The 19,175-nt window shown below is 39.8% G+C and overlaps 1 protein-coding gene across 1 annotated transcript in view; it reads left to right on the forward strand.

Annotated features, from left to right (window-relative positions):
- The window catches only part of LOC100358989 (A disintegrin and metallopeptidase domain 3), a 102,276-nt gene that overhangs the window by 57,029 nt on the left and 26,072 nt on the right, over positions 1 to 19,175 (forward strand). The window contains exons 15-16 of the mRNA XM_017350395.3: positions 124 to 211; positions 479 to 659. Coding sequence (XP_017205884.1) covers positions 124 to 211; positions 479 to 659 — 269 coding nt within the window. The remainder of the gene's footprint in view (positions 1 to 123; positions 212 to 478; positions 660 to 19,175) is intronic.

The raw sequence follows: 19,175 nt of genomic DNA on the forward strand, positions 1-19,175 counted from the left end.
AAAAAACATTTAGGACATGACTTTGGGCATTTTGGCTCTTACATGGCTCTGTTAATCTGTCTTACTTTTAGCTTCTAATGACTTTTAAAACATGAACAATTGGAATTTCTTATTTGTTTTCAGTTGCCAAGAGTGGGACATATCTGTGTGAAGAAGAACTCAATTTTCACAATGACAAATTTGGAAGCTGTCGAAGACAATGTAACTATAAGTACGTATTTAGAAAATTATACATTCTCCAAATACGTGGGAATATGCTGTGTTATGCTTCAGACTCCCTTAAAGCAAACGTGAGATTATTATCCTACTATGTAATGAAGGCTTAGTAAACTGCACTTCATGAGATCCTGTACACTCTGAAAAGTTTTGGTATTGGGATCTGAGTATATTTTGAATATTATGTTTTGCATTGTTAATTACCTAATGTAGTACATGCACACATGACTAACAGGTAACATTTGCTTCCTTAAATTGCCAGTTTTGTCCTTTGTGGAAAGCTAGCTTGCAGATGGACAAAAGCAGTTTTAGCACCATCAAAGGAATATGACGTACAATATACTTATATTAATGACCAAATATGTGTGACTGCATCACTAAGAAACGTATCAAGGTCAGATGATACTTTTGTGGAACATGGTTCTGTATGTGGTGAGAAAAAGGTAAATACAATTTCACTTCATTTTATACAAGGTTGACTTGTTTGTGTTTGAGTGTGCTTGTGTGTATGTGTGTATGTGAAAGTTCGTAAATAGTTTATTTTAATATTAATTATAGTTACTGCTCCAAGATCTTTTAAAATTTTTTAAATGTATTTTTTATTCTATTTGAAGGCAGAGAGAAAGAGAGAGAGAGAGAATTATTCATCTGCTGGTTCACTGCCCAGATGCCTGAAACAGCTGGGGCTGAGCCAAGCTGAAGCCAAAACTAAAACTCAATCCAGTTGCCCCACATGGGAGACAGGGACACAAGTATTTCAACTATCTACTGCTGTCTGTCAGGGTGGGCATTAACAGGTGTTGTCACCAGAAACGGAACTGGTGCTTGAAACTAGTCACATAGGAGAGTTGGGAATCCCATGTGACTTCTTAATTGCTATACCAAATGGCTGCTTTATGCATCATGATTTAAGATACAAAAATCTGAATTTTTAATGGTCAAAAGAACTCTTAAAAAGAATTTTGCTATAGATACTTAAACCTAGGTTGTGATACTTGTGAGCAGTCTTAGCCTAGATTGGGATTAGGCCTGCAATAATTTTTATAAACTGAGAATTAAGAGAATCAAATAGGAAACCAGAAAAGGTTACAAAAAACATCACAAAAGTGTCAAGGTTAACAAAAAAGTAAATATTTGATTTATTTCTTCATTAATCTACTCCTCAAATACTTCTCCCCCAAACCCTCAGTATTATTAATAAAACAGATTTTAAACTATTTATTTTTCCTTTTCTGATACACTTTGAGAAAACCAATAAAATACTTCCTGTTATTATTTAAGAATGTTAGCTGACTAATGAAAAAGATAGTTATCACATACTTTAATAAAATAATTTACATCTATATACAATATTTTTAAAAATGAATAGTAAACATTCCTGAATGGGAAGATACTATCACATGAAAATGATAATCACAAAAGAATATACTGACCAACCTTTTAATGCATAATTATCTCAAAGACTATTAAAAACAATCTGACAAAAATAATTATAAATACAGTGTAAATACACAGCTAATTTTATGGTGTCACCTAAAATATCACTAAAATACAGCATATATGTGTTATAGTATGAAAATGTTTGCTCTTTGTCCTTGTTTCCTGTCATACAGCTCCTAATATAGCACTTGGAATTCCATGCACAATGGGAATGCTTTTGTTACTCCTAATAAATCCCTTCAGTCATGCCTGAGCATTTGCTGGCTCTAAGTTTGGAAAGTAGAGGTGTTTCAGTAGCCCACAGAAGGCACACAGAAGGGGATAATGTTTGGGTGGTGCAAAGAAAGGAAGTTTGGTTGCTGGAGATCCCACAGCTGTGACTGTGTTGCCAGTTAGCCAGGGTATCTGCACAGGTTAGCCGGAGCTGTCACAATGCAACCACTCTCTATTAGCAACCTACCTACCCACATGGAAAGTGCAGAGGAAAAGTCCCAAGTGTCCCACCTACCCAGCTGAACCCCGCCAGAGTGCCAGGAGCAAAGGCCTGCTGGAGAGAGCGCTGCTTCCTCTGCTGATGGGAGCAAGGGAGAACTCCCCCACTCCCCGATGTGCTAACGACACTTGACGTTCCAGCAACACCTGACAATAATGACGAGGTGTTTCTTCCCTTCAGTTTTAGTAGAGGAGGATTGTTAAAACAAAATGGTTAACTAGATTGACAGTCTCATAATAAAATACTCCAAATATCTAAGTTTTATGTAAAGGTCACTCTTCATACTAAGAACCAGAAAATCTCACACAGGAGTGTGGAAAAGATTAATAAAAAACACCAGTCTCAAGTTCACAGATGTTAGAAGTATCCTTCAAAGAATTTGTGAAGAGGCTAGCCTTCATATTTGAATGAACAATTATAGACATGCATGAAACCCGTCAAACAACAGCATGTTATGGGAAATAACTGAACATATAAAAACCATGAACATATAAAAAACAACCAATCAAAAAACATGAAGCTGGTTACTTTCTCCTGAAGGCAGGCTTGTTAAGATAATAGAAAGTGAGAGGGAGGAGGCAAGATGGCGGAATAGGAAGGGAGCACACTGATAGTCCGGGGAGAGACAGTTTAATAAAAGTGGAGATACTGCAGGTTCAATGAAGAGTAGGGGAAGAAACAGCAGAAGAAACTCTTCCGGAACGCGTGATTCACAGTGGACCTCCGTGGAGAGCGTGGGAGCCCACAGTTCGGGACACCAGCGGCAGACTCAACACACCTGCGCTGGAACGCGAGGTGAGCCAAACTTCAGTAGCCCGAGACACCGGCAGGCAAGCGGAAAGAGGAGACTAGAGAGAACGACCCCGGGGGGAAAGTTCACCAGGCTAACTGGAAGAGAGAGAGAGAGAGAGAGAGAGAGAGAAAAGTGACCCATACGGACACGGGTTTCACTCTCTCCGCTCACCTCTCAAAGGCAAGCAAGACAAAGAGCAGGCGCCATCTTGGACATACGTCATAAGCAGAGCGACCTCAGGTCTGCACCGGCCCTGAGCCTAGCAGAAAAACATGACTCTGGGTGGGGCGAATTAACAGGAGATTAGGACCTAGTAAATTTGTGGTGCTACTGAACTGAGACTGTGAAAAAAGAGACAGTGGGGGAGAGAACTCACAGAATTCATGTGAGTACTCTCCAGAGACGCTACAATTCTGTAACTTTGGCAACCCAGTGGGAGACTGAAGGAGAATCTGAGCCCACCCTGAGGGCAGAACAAATTCCCTGTGTGGTCCTTGGGAAAGAGCTTCCGATCTTTGGCTCCTGTGGGTATATCATTTGGATGCTAACTACCTCCAACTTTGTTCAGCTGTGTGGAATTACTTCCCTTTTGAATCAAAAAGAGAGAGAGAGAGAGAGAGAGAGATCTACCATGCCTAACCTGGGAGTGTCACCTTTGGCACACCAAACAGAGCTCTCAGGCCACACCCATCTCAAGCCTCTAAGGCTCCATCAAAAACAGACAGTCCACTTAATCTAGAGTCATAGTATAACAAGAAAAAGCACCATAGTGAAGAAACCAAATATCTCCAATATGCCAAATAACAAACGCAAAAACCGAGGTAATAAAAACAAGGAAGTCACCATGATGCCCCCAAATGAAAGACACCCCAATTCAAGATTATGAAGATGATGAGATAGAAGAAATGCAAGAAGCAGATCTCAAAAAATTGATAAGAACATTAAGAAGTTCTCAAAAACAAATTCTTGAACTACAGAAATCCTTAATGGACAAGGTAGAAAATCTCTCTCGTGAAAATGAAATATTAAGGAGGAATCAAAATGAAACAAAACAACTAGTACAACAGGAAACTGTGATAGTGACGAGAAATCATAATGAAGTGAAGAATTCAATAGATCAAATGAAAAACACAATAGAGAGCCTTACAAACAGAATGGGTGAAGCAGAAGAGAGAATATCGGACTTAGAAGACAGAGAACAGGAAAGGATACAGTCAGACCAAAGAAAAGAAGAGGAAATTAGAAATCTAAAACATATTGTTGGGAATCATCAGGATACTATTAAAAAAAACAACATTCGGGTTCTAGGAGTTCCTGAAGGCATGGAGAGGGAGAAAGGATTAGAAGGCCTTTTTAGTGAGATATTAGCAGAAAATTTCCCAGGGTTGGAGAAGGACAGAGAAATCCTAGTACAGGAAGCTCACAGAACCCCTAATAAACACGACCAAAAGAGATCCTCACCACGACACGTGGTAATTAAACTCACCACAGTGAAACAGAAACAAAAGATCCTAAAATGTGCAAGAGAGAAAGGTCAAATTACTTTCAGGGGATCTCCAATCAGACTCACAGCTGACTTCTCATCAGAAACCCTACAAGCTAGGAGGGAATGGCGAGATATAGCCCAGGTACTAAGAGAGAACAACTGCCAGCCCAGAATATTATATCCTGCAAAGCTATCATTTGTGAATGAAGGTGAAATAAAGACTTTTCATAGCAAACAGAAATTGAAAGAATTTGTCGCCACTCGTCCAGCCCTGCAAGAGATGCTTAAAGATGTGTTACACACAGAAACACAGAAACACGGTCATCAATATGAAAGAAGGTAAAGGAAGGAAACCTCACAGCAAAAGATCACAGGGAATTCAAAGCATATATTAGAACTTATCTTTGGCAAATGGCAGGGCAAAGTTACCACTTTTCATTAGTCACATTGAACGTGAATGGCCTGAACTGTCCAGTTAAAAGACACCGATTGGCTGATTGGGTTAAGGAACAAAACCCATCTATTTGCTGCTTACAAGAAACGCATCTTTCCAACAAAGATCCATACAGACTGAAAGTGAAAGGCTGGAAAAAGATATACCATGCCAACAGAAATGAAAAAAGAGCGGGCGTAGCCATCTTAATATCGGACAACATAAACTTTACCACAAAAACTGTTAAGAGTGACAAAGAGGGACACTATATAATGATTAAGGGATCAACACAACAAGAAGATATAACAATTATCAACGTATATGCACCTAACTACAGGGCACCTGTTTATCTAAAAGATTTGTTAACAGACTTAAAGGGAGACTTAGACCCCAATGCAATAGTACTGGGGGACTTCAATACTCCACTCTCAGAAATAGACAGATCAACAGGACAGAGGATCAACAAGGAGACAGTAGATTTAAAAGACACTATAGCCCAAATGGATCTAACAGATATATACAGAACTTTCAATCCTACAGCTAAAGATTTTACATTCTTCTCAGCAGTACATGGAACCTTCTCTAGGATTGACCACATACTAGGCCATAAAGCAAGTCTCAGCAAATTCAAAAGAATTAGAATCATACCATGCAGCTTCTCAGACCATAAAGGAATGAAGTTGGAAATTAGCAACTCAGGAATCCCTAGAGCATTTGCAAACACATGGAGATTGAACAACATGCTCCTGAATGAACAATGGGTCATAGAAGAAATCAAAAGAGAAATCAAAAATTTTCTGGAAGTAAATGAGGATAACAGCACAACATACCAAAACTTATGGGACGCAGCAAAAGCAGTGTTAAGAGGAAAGTTTATATCAATAGGTGCCTACATCAAGAAATTGGAAAGGCACCAAATAGATGAGCTTTCAATTCACCTCAAGGATCTAGAAAACTTGCAGCAAACTAGACCCAAATCTAGTAGGAGAAGAGAAATAATTAAAATCAGAGAAGAAATCAACAGGATTGAATCCAAAAAAAACATTACAAAAAATCAGCCAAACGAGGAGCCAGTTTTTTGAAAAAATAAACAAAATTGACACCCCATTGGCCCAACTAACTCAAAAAAGAAGAGAAAAGACCCAAATCAATAAAATGAGATGAAAAAGGAAACGTAACAACAGACACCACAGAAATAAAAAGAATCATCAGAAATTACTACAAGGACTTGTATGCCAGCAAATAGGGAAACCTATCAGAAATGGATAGATTTCTGGACACATGCAACCTACCTAATTTGAACCAGGAAGACAGAGAAAACCTAAACAGACCCATAACTGAGACAGAAATTGAAACAGTAATAAAGGCCCTCCCAACAAAGAAAAGCCCAGGACCAGATGGATTCACTGCTGAATTCTACCAGACATTGAAAGAAGAACTAATCCCATTTACTCTCAAACTATTCAGAACAATCGAAAAAGAGGGAGTCCTCCCAAATTCTTTCTATGAAGCCAGCATCACCTTAATTCCTAAGCCAGAAAAAGATGCAGCATTGAAAGAGAATTGCAGACCAATATCCCTGATGAACATAGATGCAAAAATCCTCAATAAAATTCTTGCCAATAGAATGCAACAACACATCAGAAAGATCATCCACCCAGACCAAGTGGGATTTATCCCTGGTATGCAGGGATGGTTCAATGTGTGCAAGACAATCAATGTGATACACCACATTAACAGACTGCAGAAGAAAAAGCATATGATTGTCTCAATAGACGCCGAGAAAGCATTTGATAAAATACAACACCCGTTCATGATGAAAACTCTAAGCAAACTGGGTTTGGAAGAAACATTCCTCAATACCATCAAAGCAATCTATGAAAAACCTACAGCCAACATCCTATTGAATGGGGAAAAGTTGGAAGCATTTCCACTAAGATCTGGTACCAGACAGGGATGCCCACTGTCACCACTGCTATTCAATATAGTTCTGGAAGTTCTAGCCAGAGCTATTAGGCAAGAAAAAGAAATGAAAGGGATACAAATTGGGAAGGAAGAACTCAAACTATCCCTCTTTGCAGATGATATGATTCTTTATTTAGGGGACCCAAAGAACTCTACTAAGAGACTATTGGAACTCAGAAGATTTTGGCAAAGTAGCAGGGTATAAAATCAATGCACAAAAATCAACAGCCTTTGTATACACAGACAATGCCATGGCTGAGGAAGAACTTCTAAGATCAATCTCATTCATAATAGCTACAAAAACAATCAAATACTTGGAATAAACTTAACCAAGGACGTTAAAGATCTCTACGATGAAAATTACAAAACCTTAAAGAAAGAAATAGAAGAGGATACCAAGAAATGGAAAAATCTTCCATGCTCATGGATTGGAAGAATCAATATCATCAAAATGTCCATTCTCCCAAAAGCAATTTATAGATTCAATGCAATACCAATCAAGTTACCAAAGACCTTCTTTTCAGATCTGGAAAAAATGGTGCTGAAATTTATATGGAGACACAGGAGACCTCGAATAGCTAAAGCAATCTTGTACAACAAAAACAAAGCCGGAGGCATCACAATACCAGATTTCAGGACATACTACAGGGCAGTTGTAATCAAAACAGCATGGTACTGGTACAGAAACAGATGGATAGACCAATGGAACAGAATTGAAACACCAGAAATCAAATCAAACATCTATAGCCAACTTATATTTGATCAAGGATCTAAAACCAATTCCTGGAGCAAGGACAGTCTATTCAATAAATGGTGCTGGGAAAATTGGATTTCCACATGCAGAATCATGAAGCAAGACCCCTACCTTTCACCTTACACAAAAATTCACTCAACATGTATTAAAGACCTAAATCTACGACCTGACACCATCAAGTTATTAGAGAGCACTGGAAAAAACCTGCAAGATATAGGTACTGGCAATGACTTCTTGGAAAAGACCCTAGAGGCACAGGCAGTCAAAGCCAAAATCAACTATTGGGATTGCATCAAATTGAGAAGTTTCTGTACTGCAAAAGAAACAGTCAGAGTGAAGAGGCAACCGACAAAATGGGAAAAAATATTTGCAAACTATGCAACTGATAAAGCGTTGAAAACCAGAATCTACAAAGAGGTCAAGAAACTCCACAAAAACAAAACAAACAACCCACTTAAGAGATGGGCCAAGGACCTCAATAGACATTTTTCAAAAGAGGACATCCAAATGGCCAACAGACACATGAAAATCTGTTCAAGGTCACTAGCAATCAGGGAAATGCAAATCAAAACCACAATGAGGTTTCACCTCACCCCGGTTAGAATGGCTCACATACAGAAATCTACCAACAACAGATGCTGGAGAGGATGTGGGGAGAAAGGGACACTAACCCACTGTTGGTGGGAATGCAAACTGGTCAAGCCACTATGGAAATCAGTCTGGAGATTCCGCAGAAACCTGACTATAACCCTACCATTCAACCCAGCCATCCCACTCCTTGGAATTTACTCAAAGGAAATTAAACTGGCAAATAAAAAAGCAGTCTGCACATTAATGTTTATTGCAGCTCTACTCACAATAGCTAAGACCTGGATCCAACCCAAATGCCCATCAACGGTAGACTGGATAAAGAAAATATGGGACATGTACTCTATAGAATACTATACAGCAGTCAAAAACAACGAAACCCAGTCATTTGCAACAAGATGAAGGAATTTGGAAAACATCATGCTGAGTGAATTAAGCCAGTTCCAAAGGGACAAATATCATATGTTCTCCCTGATCGGCGACAACTACCTGAGCACCAAAGGGGAAACTTGTTGAAGTGAAATGGACACTATGAGAAACAGTGAGTTGATCAGCTCTTGTCCTGACGGTTGATGTACAATGTAATTCTTTATCCATTTTAGTATTTTCTTTTTTGTTCTAGTACCATTGGTTGAACTCTGTAATTAACACACAATTATTCTTAGGTGTTTAAATTGTAACTGAAAAGTGATCCTTGTTAGGAATTTGGAAAACATTATGTTGAGTGAAATAAGTCAATCCCAAAGGGACAAATACCACTTATTCTTCTTGATAGGTGACAACCAACTGAGCACCAAAATGGAAACCTGTTAAAGTGAAATGAACACTATGAGAAATGGTGACTTGATCAGCTCTCACCCTGACTGTTGATGAGCAGCTTAATATGTTATCCCTCTTAGTATATTTTTTTTTGTTCTACTTAATACTTTTGGTTGAATACTGTAATCAATACACAATTCTTCTTAAGTGCTGAAACTTAACTGAAAAGTGATCGCTGTTAAATATAAGAGTGGGAATAAGAGAGGGAAGAGATGTGCAATTTGGGACATGCTCAAGCTGACTTACCTCAAACGGTAGAGTTAGAAACATACCAGGGGATTTGAATTCAATCCCATCGAGGTAGCATGTACCAATGCCATCTCACTAGTCCCAGTGATCAATTTCTGTTCACAATTGATCGTAATGATAGGACTAAGAGCCAAAGGGATCACATAAACAAGAATAGTGTCTGCAAATACTAGCTGATAGAATCAAAAAGGGAGAGAATGATCCAACATGGGAAGTGAGATACACAGCAGACCCATAAAATGGCAAATGTCCTAAACAGCACTCTGGCCTCATGAGCAGCCCTTAAGGCATGATGATCCAGTTGAAATGCCCATGAGAGTATTTCAGGCATGGAAAGCCAAGACACTCTGGGGAAAAAAAAACCTAAATGAAAGATCTCCACGAGTGAGATCCCATTGGAAAGAATGGGTCATCAAAGAAGGAGGTACCTTTCTCTGAAGGGAGGAGAGAACTTCCACTTTGACCATGGCCTTGTCTAAATATGATCAGAGTCGGTGAACTCAGGGGGCTTCCATGGCCTTGGCAGCTGATTTCAACAGTTTGCTCCCACACAGAAACATAAAGTGAAAAATAATAGATGATTTTTTTTAAATGATGATGAAATCAGAGCAGACCTATTGTCATGTTTAATCCCAGTGAGAGTCAAGTTGGGAATTACTAATTTCTTCTTTTTTTTAACAGAAGATCAGTTTAGTATACATTAAGTAGATTTCAACAGTTTGCACCCCCATAGAAACACAAAGTGAAATATACTGTTTGAGTACTCGTTATAGCACTAAGCCTCAATATACAGCACATTAAGGACAGAGATCCTACATGAGGAGTAAGTGCACAGTGACTCCTGTTGTTGACTTTACCAATTGATACTCCTGTCTATGGCATCAGTAATCTCCCTATGCAACAGTCATGAGTTTCCAAGGCTATGGAAGCCCCTTGAGTTCTCCGACTCTTATCTTGTTTAGACAAGGTCATAGTCAAAGTGGAGGTTCTCTCCTCCCTTCAGGTACCTCCTCCTTTGAAGACCTGTTCTTTCCACTGGGATCTCACTCACAGAGATCTTTCTTTCATTTAGGTTTTTTTTTTTTTTTTTTTTTTTTTTTTTTTTTTTTTTTTTTTTTTTTTGCCAGAGTGTCTTGGCTTTCCATGCCTGAAATATTCTCATGGGATTTTCAGCCAGATTAGAATGCCTTTAGGGCTGATTCTGAGCACAGAGTGCTATTTAAGACATCTGCCATTCTATGAGTCTGCTGAGTATCTCACTTCCCATGTTGGATCACTCTCCACTTTATTTATTCTATCGGTTAGTATTAGTATTTATGTGCTCCCTTTGACGCTTAGTCCTTTCATTATGATCAATTGTGAACTGAAATTGATCACTTGGACTGGTGAGATGGCATTGGTACATGCCACCTTGATGGGATTAAATTGGAGTCCCCTGGTATGTTTCTAACTCTACCATCTGGGGCAAGTCAGCCTGAGCATGTCCCAAATTGTACATCTCTTCACTCTCTTATCCCCACTCTTATGTTTAACAGGGATCACATAAATTTCAACACTTAAGAATAACTGTGTATCAATTACAGAATTAAACCAGTCATATTAAGTAGAACAGACAAAAAAAAAAACTACTAAGAGGGATAATGTATTTGGTGTTCAGTCAGTTGTCACCTGTCGCTCCCGCTCTTCGTGGAGGAACGACACAGGACCCTGCGCTGTTCTTTCGTCTGCTCAGCCCTCCCTGGGTTTGCTGCTGGTTCTTCCCGGGTTGGCTACTGTCCCTTCCACCTCCGTGGAAGGGCAGTTCCCCCTGGCCACATTCCCCACTTCCGCAGGGGAGTGGCACACCGCCGGCCGGCTCTTCTCGGGGGCTGCACAGGTGTTCCTTCAGCTAGATGTTCCCCTTAGATGTTCCTGGTGCATGCCGTCTCTCTCCTCCTTTATAGTCCTCCTCCGCCAATCCCAACTCGGCTGCCCACACGCCGAGTACGCTGCTCTCCTCCAATCAGGAGCAAGTCCTACAGTTTATTGGTTGAACTGGAGGCAGCTGTGCGGAAGCTGTTTACTTCTCTCCCAGCGCCATATTGTGGGAGAGCAGATGCATGGAATAAGTCTTAATTCCAGTAACTCAGTCCAGTCCGGGCTGCTCCCCACAGTCACCAATCAGGGAGAACATATGGTATTTGTCCCTTTGGGACTGGCTTATTTCACTCAGCATGATGTGTTCCAAATTCCTCCATTTTGTTGCAAATGACTGGATTTCATTGTTTCTTTCTGCGGTATAGTATTCTAAAGAGTACATATCCCATAATTTCTTTATCCAGTCCACCGTTGATGGGCATTTAGGTTGCTTCCAGGTCTTGGCTTTTGTGAATTGAGCTGCAATAAACATTAGGGTGCAGACCGCTTTTTTGTTTGCCAATTTAAATTCCTTTGGGTAAATTCCAAGGAGTGGGATGGCTGGGTTGAATGGTAGGGTTATATTCAGGTTTCTGAGGATTCTCCAGACTGATTTCCATAGTGGCTTGACCAGTTTGCATTCCCACCAACAGTGGGTTAGTGTCCCTTTCTCCCCACATCCTCTCCAGCATCTGTTGTTGGTAGATTTCTGTATGTGAGCCATTCTAACCGGGGTGAGGTGAAACCTCATTGTGGTTTTGATTTGCATTTCCCTGATTGCTAGTGACCTTGAACAGTTTTTCATGTGTCTGTTGGCCATTTGGATTTCCTCTTTTGAAAAATGTCTATTGAGGTCCTTGGCCCATCTCTTAAGTGGGTTGTTTGTTTTGTTTTTGTGGAGTTTCTTGACCTCTTTGTAGATTCTGGTTTTCAATGCTTTATCAGTTGCATAGTTTGCAAATATTTTTTCCCATTTTGTCGGTTGTCTCTTCACTCTGACTGTTTCTATTGCAGTACAGAAACTTCTCAATTTGATGCAATCCCAATAGTTGATTTTGGCTTTCACTGCCTGTGCCTCCCGGGTCTTTTACAGAAATTCTTTGCCTGTGCCAATATCTTGAAGGGTTTCTCCAATGTTCTCCAATAACTTGATGGTGTCAGGTCGTAGATTTAGGTCTTTAATACATGTTGAGTGGATTTTTGTGTAAGGTGTAAGGTAGGGGTCTTGCTTCATGCTTCTGCATGTGGAAATCCAGTTTTCCCAGCACCATTTATTGAATAGACTGTCCTTGCTCCAGGAATTGGTTTTAGATCCTTGATCAAATATAAGTTGGCTATAGATGTTTGATTTGATTTCTGGTGTTTCAATTCTGTTCCATTGGTCTATCCATCTGTTTCTGTACCAGTACCATGCTGTTTTGATTACAACTGCCCTGTAGTATGTCCTGAAATCTGGTATTGTGATGCCTCCGGCTTTGTTTTTGTTGTACAAGATTGCTTTAGCTATTCGAGGTCTCCTGTGTCTCCATATAAATTTCAGCACCATTTTTTCCAGATCTGAAAAGAAGGTCTTTGGTAACTTGATTGGTATTGCATTGAATCTATAAATTGCTTTTGGGAGAATGGACATTTTGATGATATTGATTCTTCCAATCCATGAGCATGGAAGATTTTTCCATTTCTTGGTATCCTCTTCTATTTCTTTCTTTAAGGTTTTGTAATTTTCATCGTAGAGATCTTTAACGTCCTTGGTTAAGTTTATTCCAAGTATTTGATTGTTTTTGTAGCTATTGTGAATGGGATTGATCTTAGAAGTTCTTCCTCAGCCATGGCATTGTCTGTGTATACAAAGGCTGTTGATTTTTGTGCATTGATTTTATACCCTGCTACTTTGCCAAAATCTTCTGAGTTCCAATAGTCTCTTAGTAGAGTTCTTTGGGTCCCCTAAATAAAGAATCATATCATCTGCAAAGAGGGATAGTTTGAGTTCTTCCTTCCCAATTTGTATCCCTTTCATTTCTTTTTCTTGCCTAATAGCTCTGGCTAGAACTTCCAGAACTATATTGAATAGCAGTGGTGACAGTGGGCATCCCTGTCTGGTACCAGATCTTAGTGGAAATGCTTCCAACTTTTCCCCATTCAATAGGATGTTGGCTGTAGGTTTTTCATAGATTGCTTTGATGGTATTGAGGAATGTTTCTTCCAAACCCAGTTTGCTTAGAGTTTTCATCATGAACGGGTGTTGTATTTTATCAAATGCTTTCTCGGCGTCTATTGAGACAATCATATGCTTTTTCTTCTGCAGTCTGTTAATGTGGTGTATCACATTGATTGTCTTGCACACATTGAACCATCCCTGCATACCAGGGATAAATCCCACTTGGTCTGGGTGGATGATCTTTCTGATGTGTTGTTGCATTCTATTGGCAAGAATTTTATTGAGGATTTTTGCATCTATGTTCATCAGGGATATTGGTCTGCAATTCTCTTTCAATGCTGCATCTTTTTCTGGCTTAGGAATTAAGGTGATGCTGGCTTCATAGAAAGAATTTGGGAGGACTCCCTCTTTTTCGATTGTTCTGAATAGTTTGAGAGTAAATGGGATTAGTTCTTCTTTCAATGTCTGGTAGAATTCAGCAGTGAATCCATCTGGTCCTGGGCTTTTCTTTGTTGGGAGGGCCTTTATTACTGTTTCAATTTCTGTCTCAGTTATGGGTCTGTTTAGGTTTTCTCTGTCTTCCTGGTTCAAATTAGGTAGGTTGCATGTGTCCAGAAATCTATCCATTTCTGATAGGTTTCCCTGTTTGCTGGCATACAAGTCCTTGTAGTAATTTCTGATGATTCTTTTTATTTCTGTGGTGTCTGTTGTTACGTTTCCTTTTTCATCTCTGATTTTATTGATTTGGGTCTTTTCTCTTCTTTTTTGAGTTAGTTGGGCCAATGGGGTGTCAATTTTGTTTATTTTTTCAAAAAACTGGCTCCTCGTTTGGCTGATTTTTTGTAATGTTTTTTTTGGATTCAATCCTGTTGATTTCTTCTCTGATTTTAATTATTTCTCTTCTCCTACTAGATTTGGGTCTAGTTTGCTGCAAGTTTTCTAGATCCTTGAGGTGAATTGAAAGCTCATCTATTTGGTGCCTTTCCAATTTCTTGATGTAGGCACCTATTGATATAAACTTTCCTCTTAACACTGCTTTTGCTGCATCCCATAAGTTTTGGTATGTTGTGCTGTTATCCTCATTTACTTCCAGAAAATTTTTGATTTCTCTTTTGATTTCTTCTATGACCCATTGTTCATTCAGGAGCATGTTGTTCAATCTCCATGTGTTTGCAAATGCTCTAGGGATTCCTGAGTTGCTAATTTCCAACTTCATTCCTTTATGGTCTGAGAAGCTGCATGGTATGATTCTAATTCTTTTGAATTTGCTGAGACTTGCTTTATGGCCTAGTATGTGGTCAATCCTAGAGAAGGTTCCATGTACTGCTGAGAAGAATGTAAAATCTTTAGCTGTAGGATTGAAAGTTCTGTATATATCTGTTAGATCCATTTGGGCTATAGTGTCTTTTAAATCTACTGTCTCCTTGTTGATCCTCTGTCCTGTTGATCTGTCTATTTCTGAGAGTGGAGTATTGAAGTCCCCCAGTACTATTGCATTGGGGTCTAAGTCTCCCTTTAAGTCTGTTAACAAATCTTTTAGATAAACAGGTGCCCTGTAGTTAGGTGCATATACGTTGATAATTGTTATATCTTCTTGTTGTGTTGATCCCTTAATCATTATATAGTGTCCCTCTTTGTCACTCTTAACAGTTTTTGTGGTAAAGTTTATGTTGTCCGATATTAAGATGGCTACGCCCGCTCTTTTTTCATTTCTGTTGGCATGGTATATCTTTTTCCAGCCTTTCACTTTCAGTCTGTATGGATCTTTGTTGGAAAGATGCGTTTCTTGTAAGCAGCAAATAGATGGGTTTTGTTCCTTAACCCAATCAGCCAATCGGTGTCTTTTAACTGGACAGTTCAGGCCATTCACGTTCAATGTGACTAATGAAAAGTGGTAACTTTGCCCTGCCATTTGCCAAAGATAAGTTCTAATATATGCTTTGAATTCCCTGTGATCTTTTGCTGTGAGGTTTCCTTCCTTTACCTTCTTTCATATTGATGACCGTGTTTCTGTGTTTCTGTGTGTAACACATCTTTAAGCATCTCTTGCAGGGCTGGACGAGTGGCGACAAATTCTTTCAATTTCTGTTTGCTATGAAAAGTCTTTATTTCACCTTCATTCACAAATGATAGCTTTGCAGGATATAATATTCTGGGCTGGCAGTTGTTCTCTCTTAGTACCTGGGCTATATCTCGCCATTCCCTCCTAGCTTGTAGGGTTTCTGATGAGAAATCAGCTGTGAGTCTGATTGGAGATCCCCTGAAAGTAATTTGACCTTTCTCTCTTGCACATTTTAGGATCTTTTGTTTCTGTTTCACTGTGGTGAGTTTAATTACCACGTGTCGTGGTGAGGATCTCTTTTGGTCGTGTTTATTAGGGGTTCTGTGAGCTTCCTGTACTAGGATTTCTCTGTCCTTCTCCAACCCTGGGAAATTTTCTGCTAATATCTCACTAAAAAGGCCTTCTAATCCTTTCTCCCTCTCCATGCCTTCAGGAACTCCTAGAACCCGAATGTTGTTTTTTTTAATAGTATCCTGATGATTCCCAACAATATGTTTTAGATTTCTAATTTCCTCTTCTTTTCTTTGGTCTGACTGTATCCTTTCCTGTTCTCTGTCTTCTAAGTCCGATATTCTCTCTTCTGCTTCACCCATTCTGTTTGTAAGGCTCTCTATTGTGTTTTTCATTTGATCTATTGAATTCTTCACTTCATTATGATTTCTCGTCACTATCACAGTTTCCTGTTGTACTAGTTGTTTTGTTTCATTTTGATTCCTCCTTAATATTTCATTTTCACGAGAGAGATTTTCTACCTTGTCCATTAAGGATTTCTGTAGTTCAAGAATTTGTTTTTGAGAACTTCTTAATGTTCTTATCAATTTTTTGAGATCTGCTTCTTGCATTTCTTCTATCTCATCATCTTCATAATCTTGAATTGGGGTGTCTTTTTCATTTGGGGGCATCATGGTGACTTCCTTGTTTTTATTACCTCGGTTTTTGCGTTTGTTATTTGGCATATTGGAGATATTTGGTTTCTTCACTATGGTGCTTTTTCTTGTTATACTATGACTCTAGATTAAGTGGACTGTCTGTTTTTGATGGAGCCTTAGAGGCTTGAGATGGGTGTGGCCTGAGAGCTCTGTTTGGTGTGCCAAAGGTGACACTCCCAGGTTAGGCATGGTAGATCTCTCTCTCTCTCTCTCTCTCTCTCTCTCTTTTGATTCAAAAGGGAAGTAATTCCGCACAGCTGAACAAAGTTGGAGGTAGTTAGCATGCAAATGATATACCCACAGGAGCCAAAGATCGGAAGCTCTTTCCCAAGGACCACACAGGGAATCTGTTCTGCCCTCAGGGTGGGCTCAGATTCTCCTTCAGTCTCCCACTGGGTTGCCAAAGTTACAGAATTGTAGCGTCTCTGGAGAGTACTCACATGAATTCTGTGAGTTCTCTCCCCCACTGTCTCTTTTTTCACAGTCTCAGTTCAGTAGCACCACAAATTTACTAGGTCCTAATCTCCTGTTAATTCGCCCCACCCAGAGTCATGTTTTTCTGCTAGGCTCAGGGCCGGTGCAGACCTGAGGTCGCTCTGCTTATGACGTATGTCCAAGATGGCGCCTGCTCTTTGTCTTGCTTGCCTTTGAGAGGTGAGCGGAGAGAGTGAAACCCGTGTCCGTATGGGTCACTTTTCTCTCTCTCTCTCTCTCTCTCTCTCTCTTCCAGTTAGCCTGGTGAACTTTCCCCCCGGGGTCGTTCTCTCTAGTCTCCTCTTTCCGCTTGCCTGCCGGTGTCTCGGGCTACTGAGGTTTGGCTCACCTCGCGTTCCAGCGCAGGTGTGTTGAGTCTGCCGCTGGTGTCCCGAACTGTGGGCTCCCACGCTCTCCACGCAGGTCCACTGTGAATCACGCGTTCCGGAAGAGTTTCTTCTGCTGTTTCCTCCCCTTCTCTTCATTGAACCTGCAGTATCTCCACTTTTATTAAACTGTCTCTCCCCGGACTATCAGTGTGCTCCCTTCCTATTCCGCCATCTTGCCTCCTCCGATTACCCGAAAATGAATCTTGATGTGAATGGAAAGGGAGAGGGAGTGGATAAGGGGAGGTTTGCAGGTGGGAGGGACGTTATGTGTGGAAGCCATTGTAATCCATATTCTGTACTTTGGAAATTATATTCATTAAATAAAAGTTAAAAAACAAAACAAAACAAAACACATGAAGCTTAAAATCATAGTAACCACAATATAAAACTCAATGTTAGGCTCAGGAATAGCATGGAGGTAGTGGGAAAAGAAGTTGTGAAGCTGAAGATAGCACAAGAGAAAAGAATGCATCCAAGCAACAGAGAGAAGACATGTACCTGAATAGAAGGCCTAAAGGTCATGCAAAATTATAAAGAACAATGCACCATTCATAACACCGTTGTTGTGGAAGAGTAGGAGAAAGAGCTTAAGAATGACAAAGCATTGCAGGAAAGCATGCCTGGTATTTTCACAAACTGGCCAAAAGAAATAAACCACAAAGTCAAGAACATGAGCGAGCCTCACATCAGATGAGCCACGTGACATCCCTAGCAGGATAGCAGCACAATTAATTTCCTGAATATCAAAGAGAAACAGCAAGAATTTTTTAAATGAATGAGTAGGAAACAGCATCTCAAGTACAGGGAAAAACATAGTTACAGTCACAACTGAAATTAAACTAGAAGATAAGTAGATATTCACACAACGGCTCTTGAAGAAGTTCATAGAAGTGGCAAAACCAGGAAGAAGAAATACATAGACTTCAGGTTGATTCCTTCTTTCCATAAACTTAATGAAGCCTCCTTGGAAGGTACAGCCCATCACCATGCTAGTCAACTAGATGGCTGCCATTCCACAAAGCGGTAGAATCAGGCAATTGTCCCATGGGAAGAGGCACTCAGCGTAGCACTGTGTGATCACTCAGGGCTTCACTGGTTACACTCTTCCTCAGCAGACACGGCCTGCCTGGGAAAGTCGGATTTCTAGTGCATACTCGATTGGCTGATGTTCTCATGGCAGGAAAAATCTAGACTCTCCCCCCTCCCACAAAAAAAAAGAAGCAAGGAAAAATACAAACAAGAAATCAGAGAGAGAGAGATGGCAGTGGGGGGAGGTAAGGATAGAGGAAAGACAAAGAGAAGAGGGAAAGGGAGAGAGGGAGGGAGGAAGAAAGGAAGGAAGGAGAAAAAATGAAAGAGAGATGAATGGGAAATTGACATGATCTTATTTTGGAAAGATTCTTGCACGTAGGAATTTTGGCTGCTGTATTCATTGAATTGTATTCACTGAAAACACTGATATACCTTTAAAGTATGATTCAGGTGATTATTATTTTATGACTGATACAGCAGAAGATTTAGGTTTGTATAATTCTTTTTTTTTTTACCTGCACACCATGTTTAATAAAATACCTAATTGGGAATTGTCCATAAAGCACACTCATCATTGTCAATGCTGGCATTCAGATCACAACACCTCTACTAATTAAATGGGGTCATGTTTGTTCTAGAGGACAGACAATTCGAAGAAGCTGGAATTCTGTCATCCTTTTGGAAACAAAAATCCTTATAAATTTTCTCCTTTGAGAGATGTTGAACCAAAACTCTGGACACCAAGGAACCTCTGAGCTACAAGTGTTTCTTCAGCCATTATAGGTGTTATCCACAAAAAGCAAGCAGCAGGTCCTAGGGCAGGTTCCCACAACCAGCAGCAGCAGGGCACGGGGGCTTTTGGAAAATACACCTAAGAGCTGACTGGATATTTTTTTTTTACCTAAAACCAACCCAATCAATTATGATTAACGTAGTATTGCCTCATGGACAATATTTAAGAACAGAGAGTGAATGTATTTTGTGGACTGATAATGATGG

This window comes from Oryctolagus cuniculus, chromosome 2 (genome assembly GCF_964237555.1).
Source record: "Oryctolagus cuniculus chromosome 2, mOryCun1.1, whole genome shotgun sequence".
NCBI lineage: Eukaryota > Metazoa > Chordata > Mammalia > Lagomorpha > Leporidae > Oryctolagus > Oryctolagus cuniculus.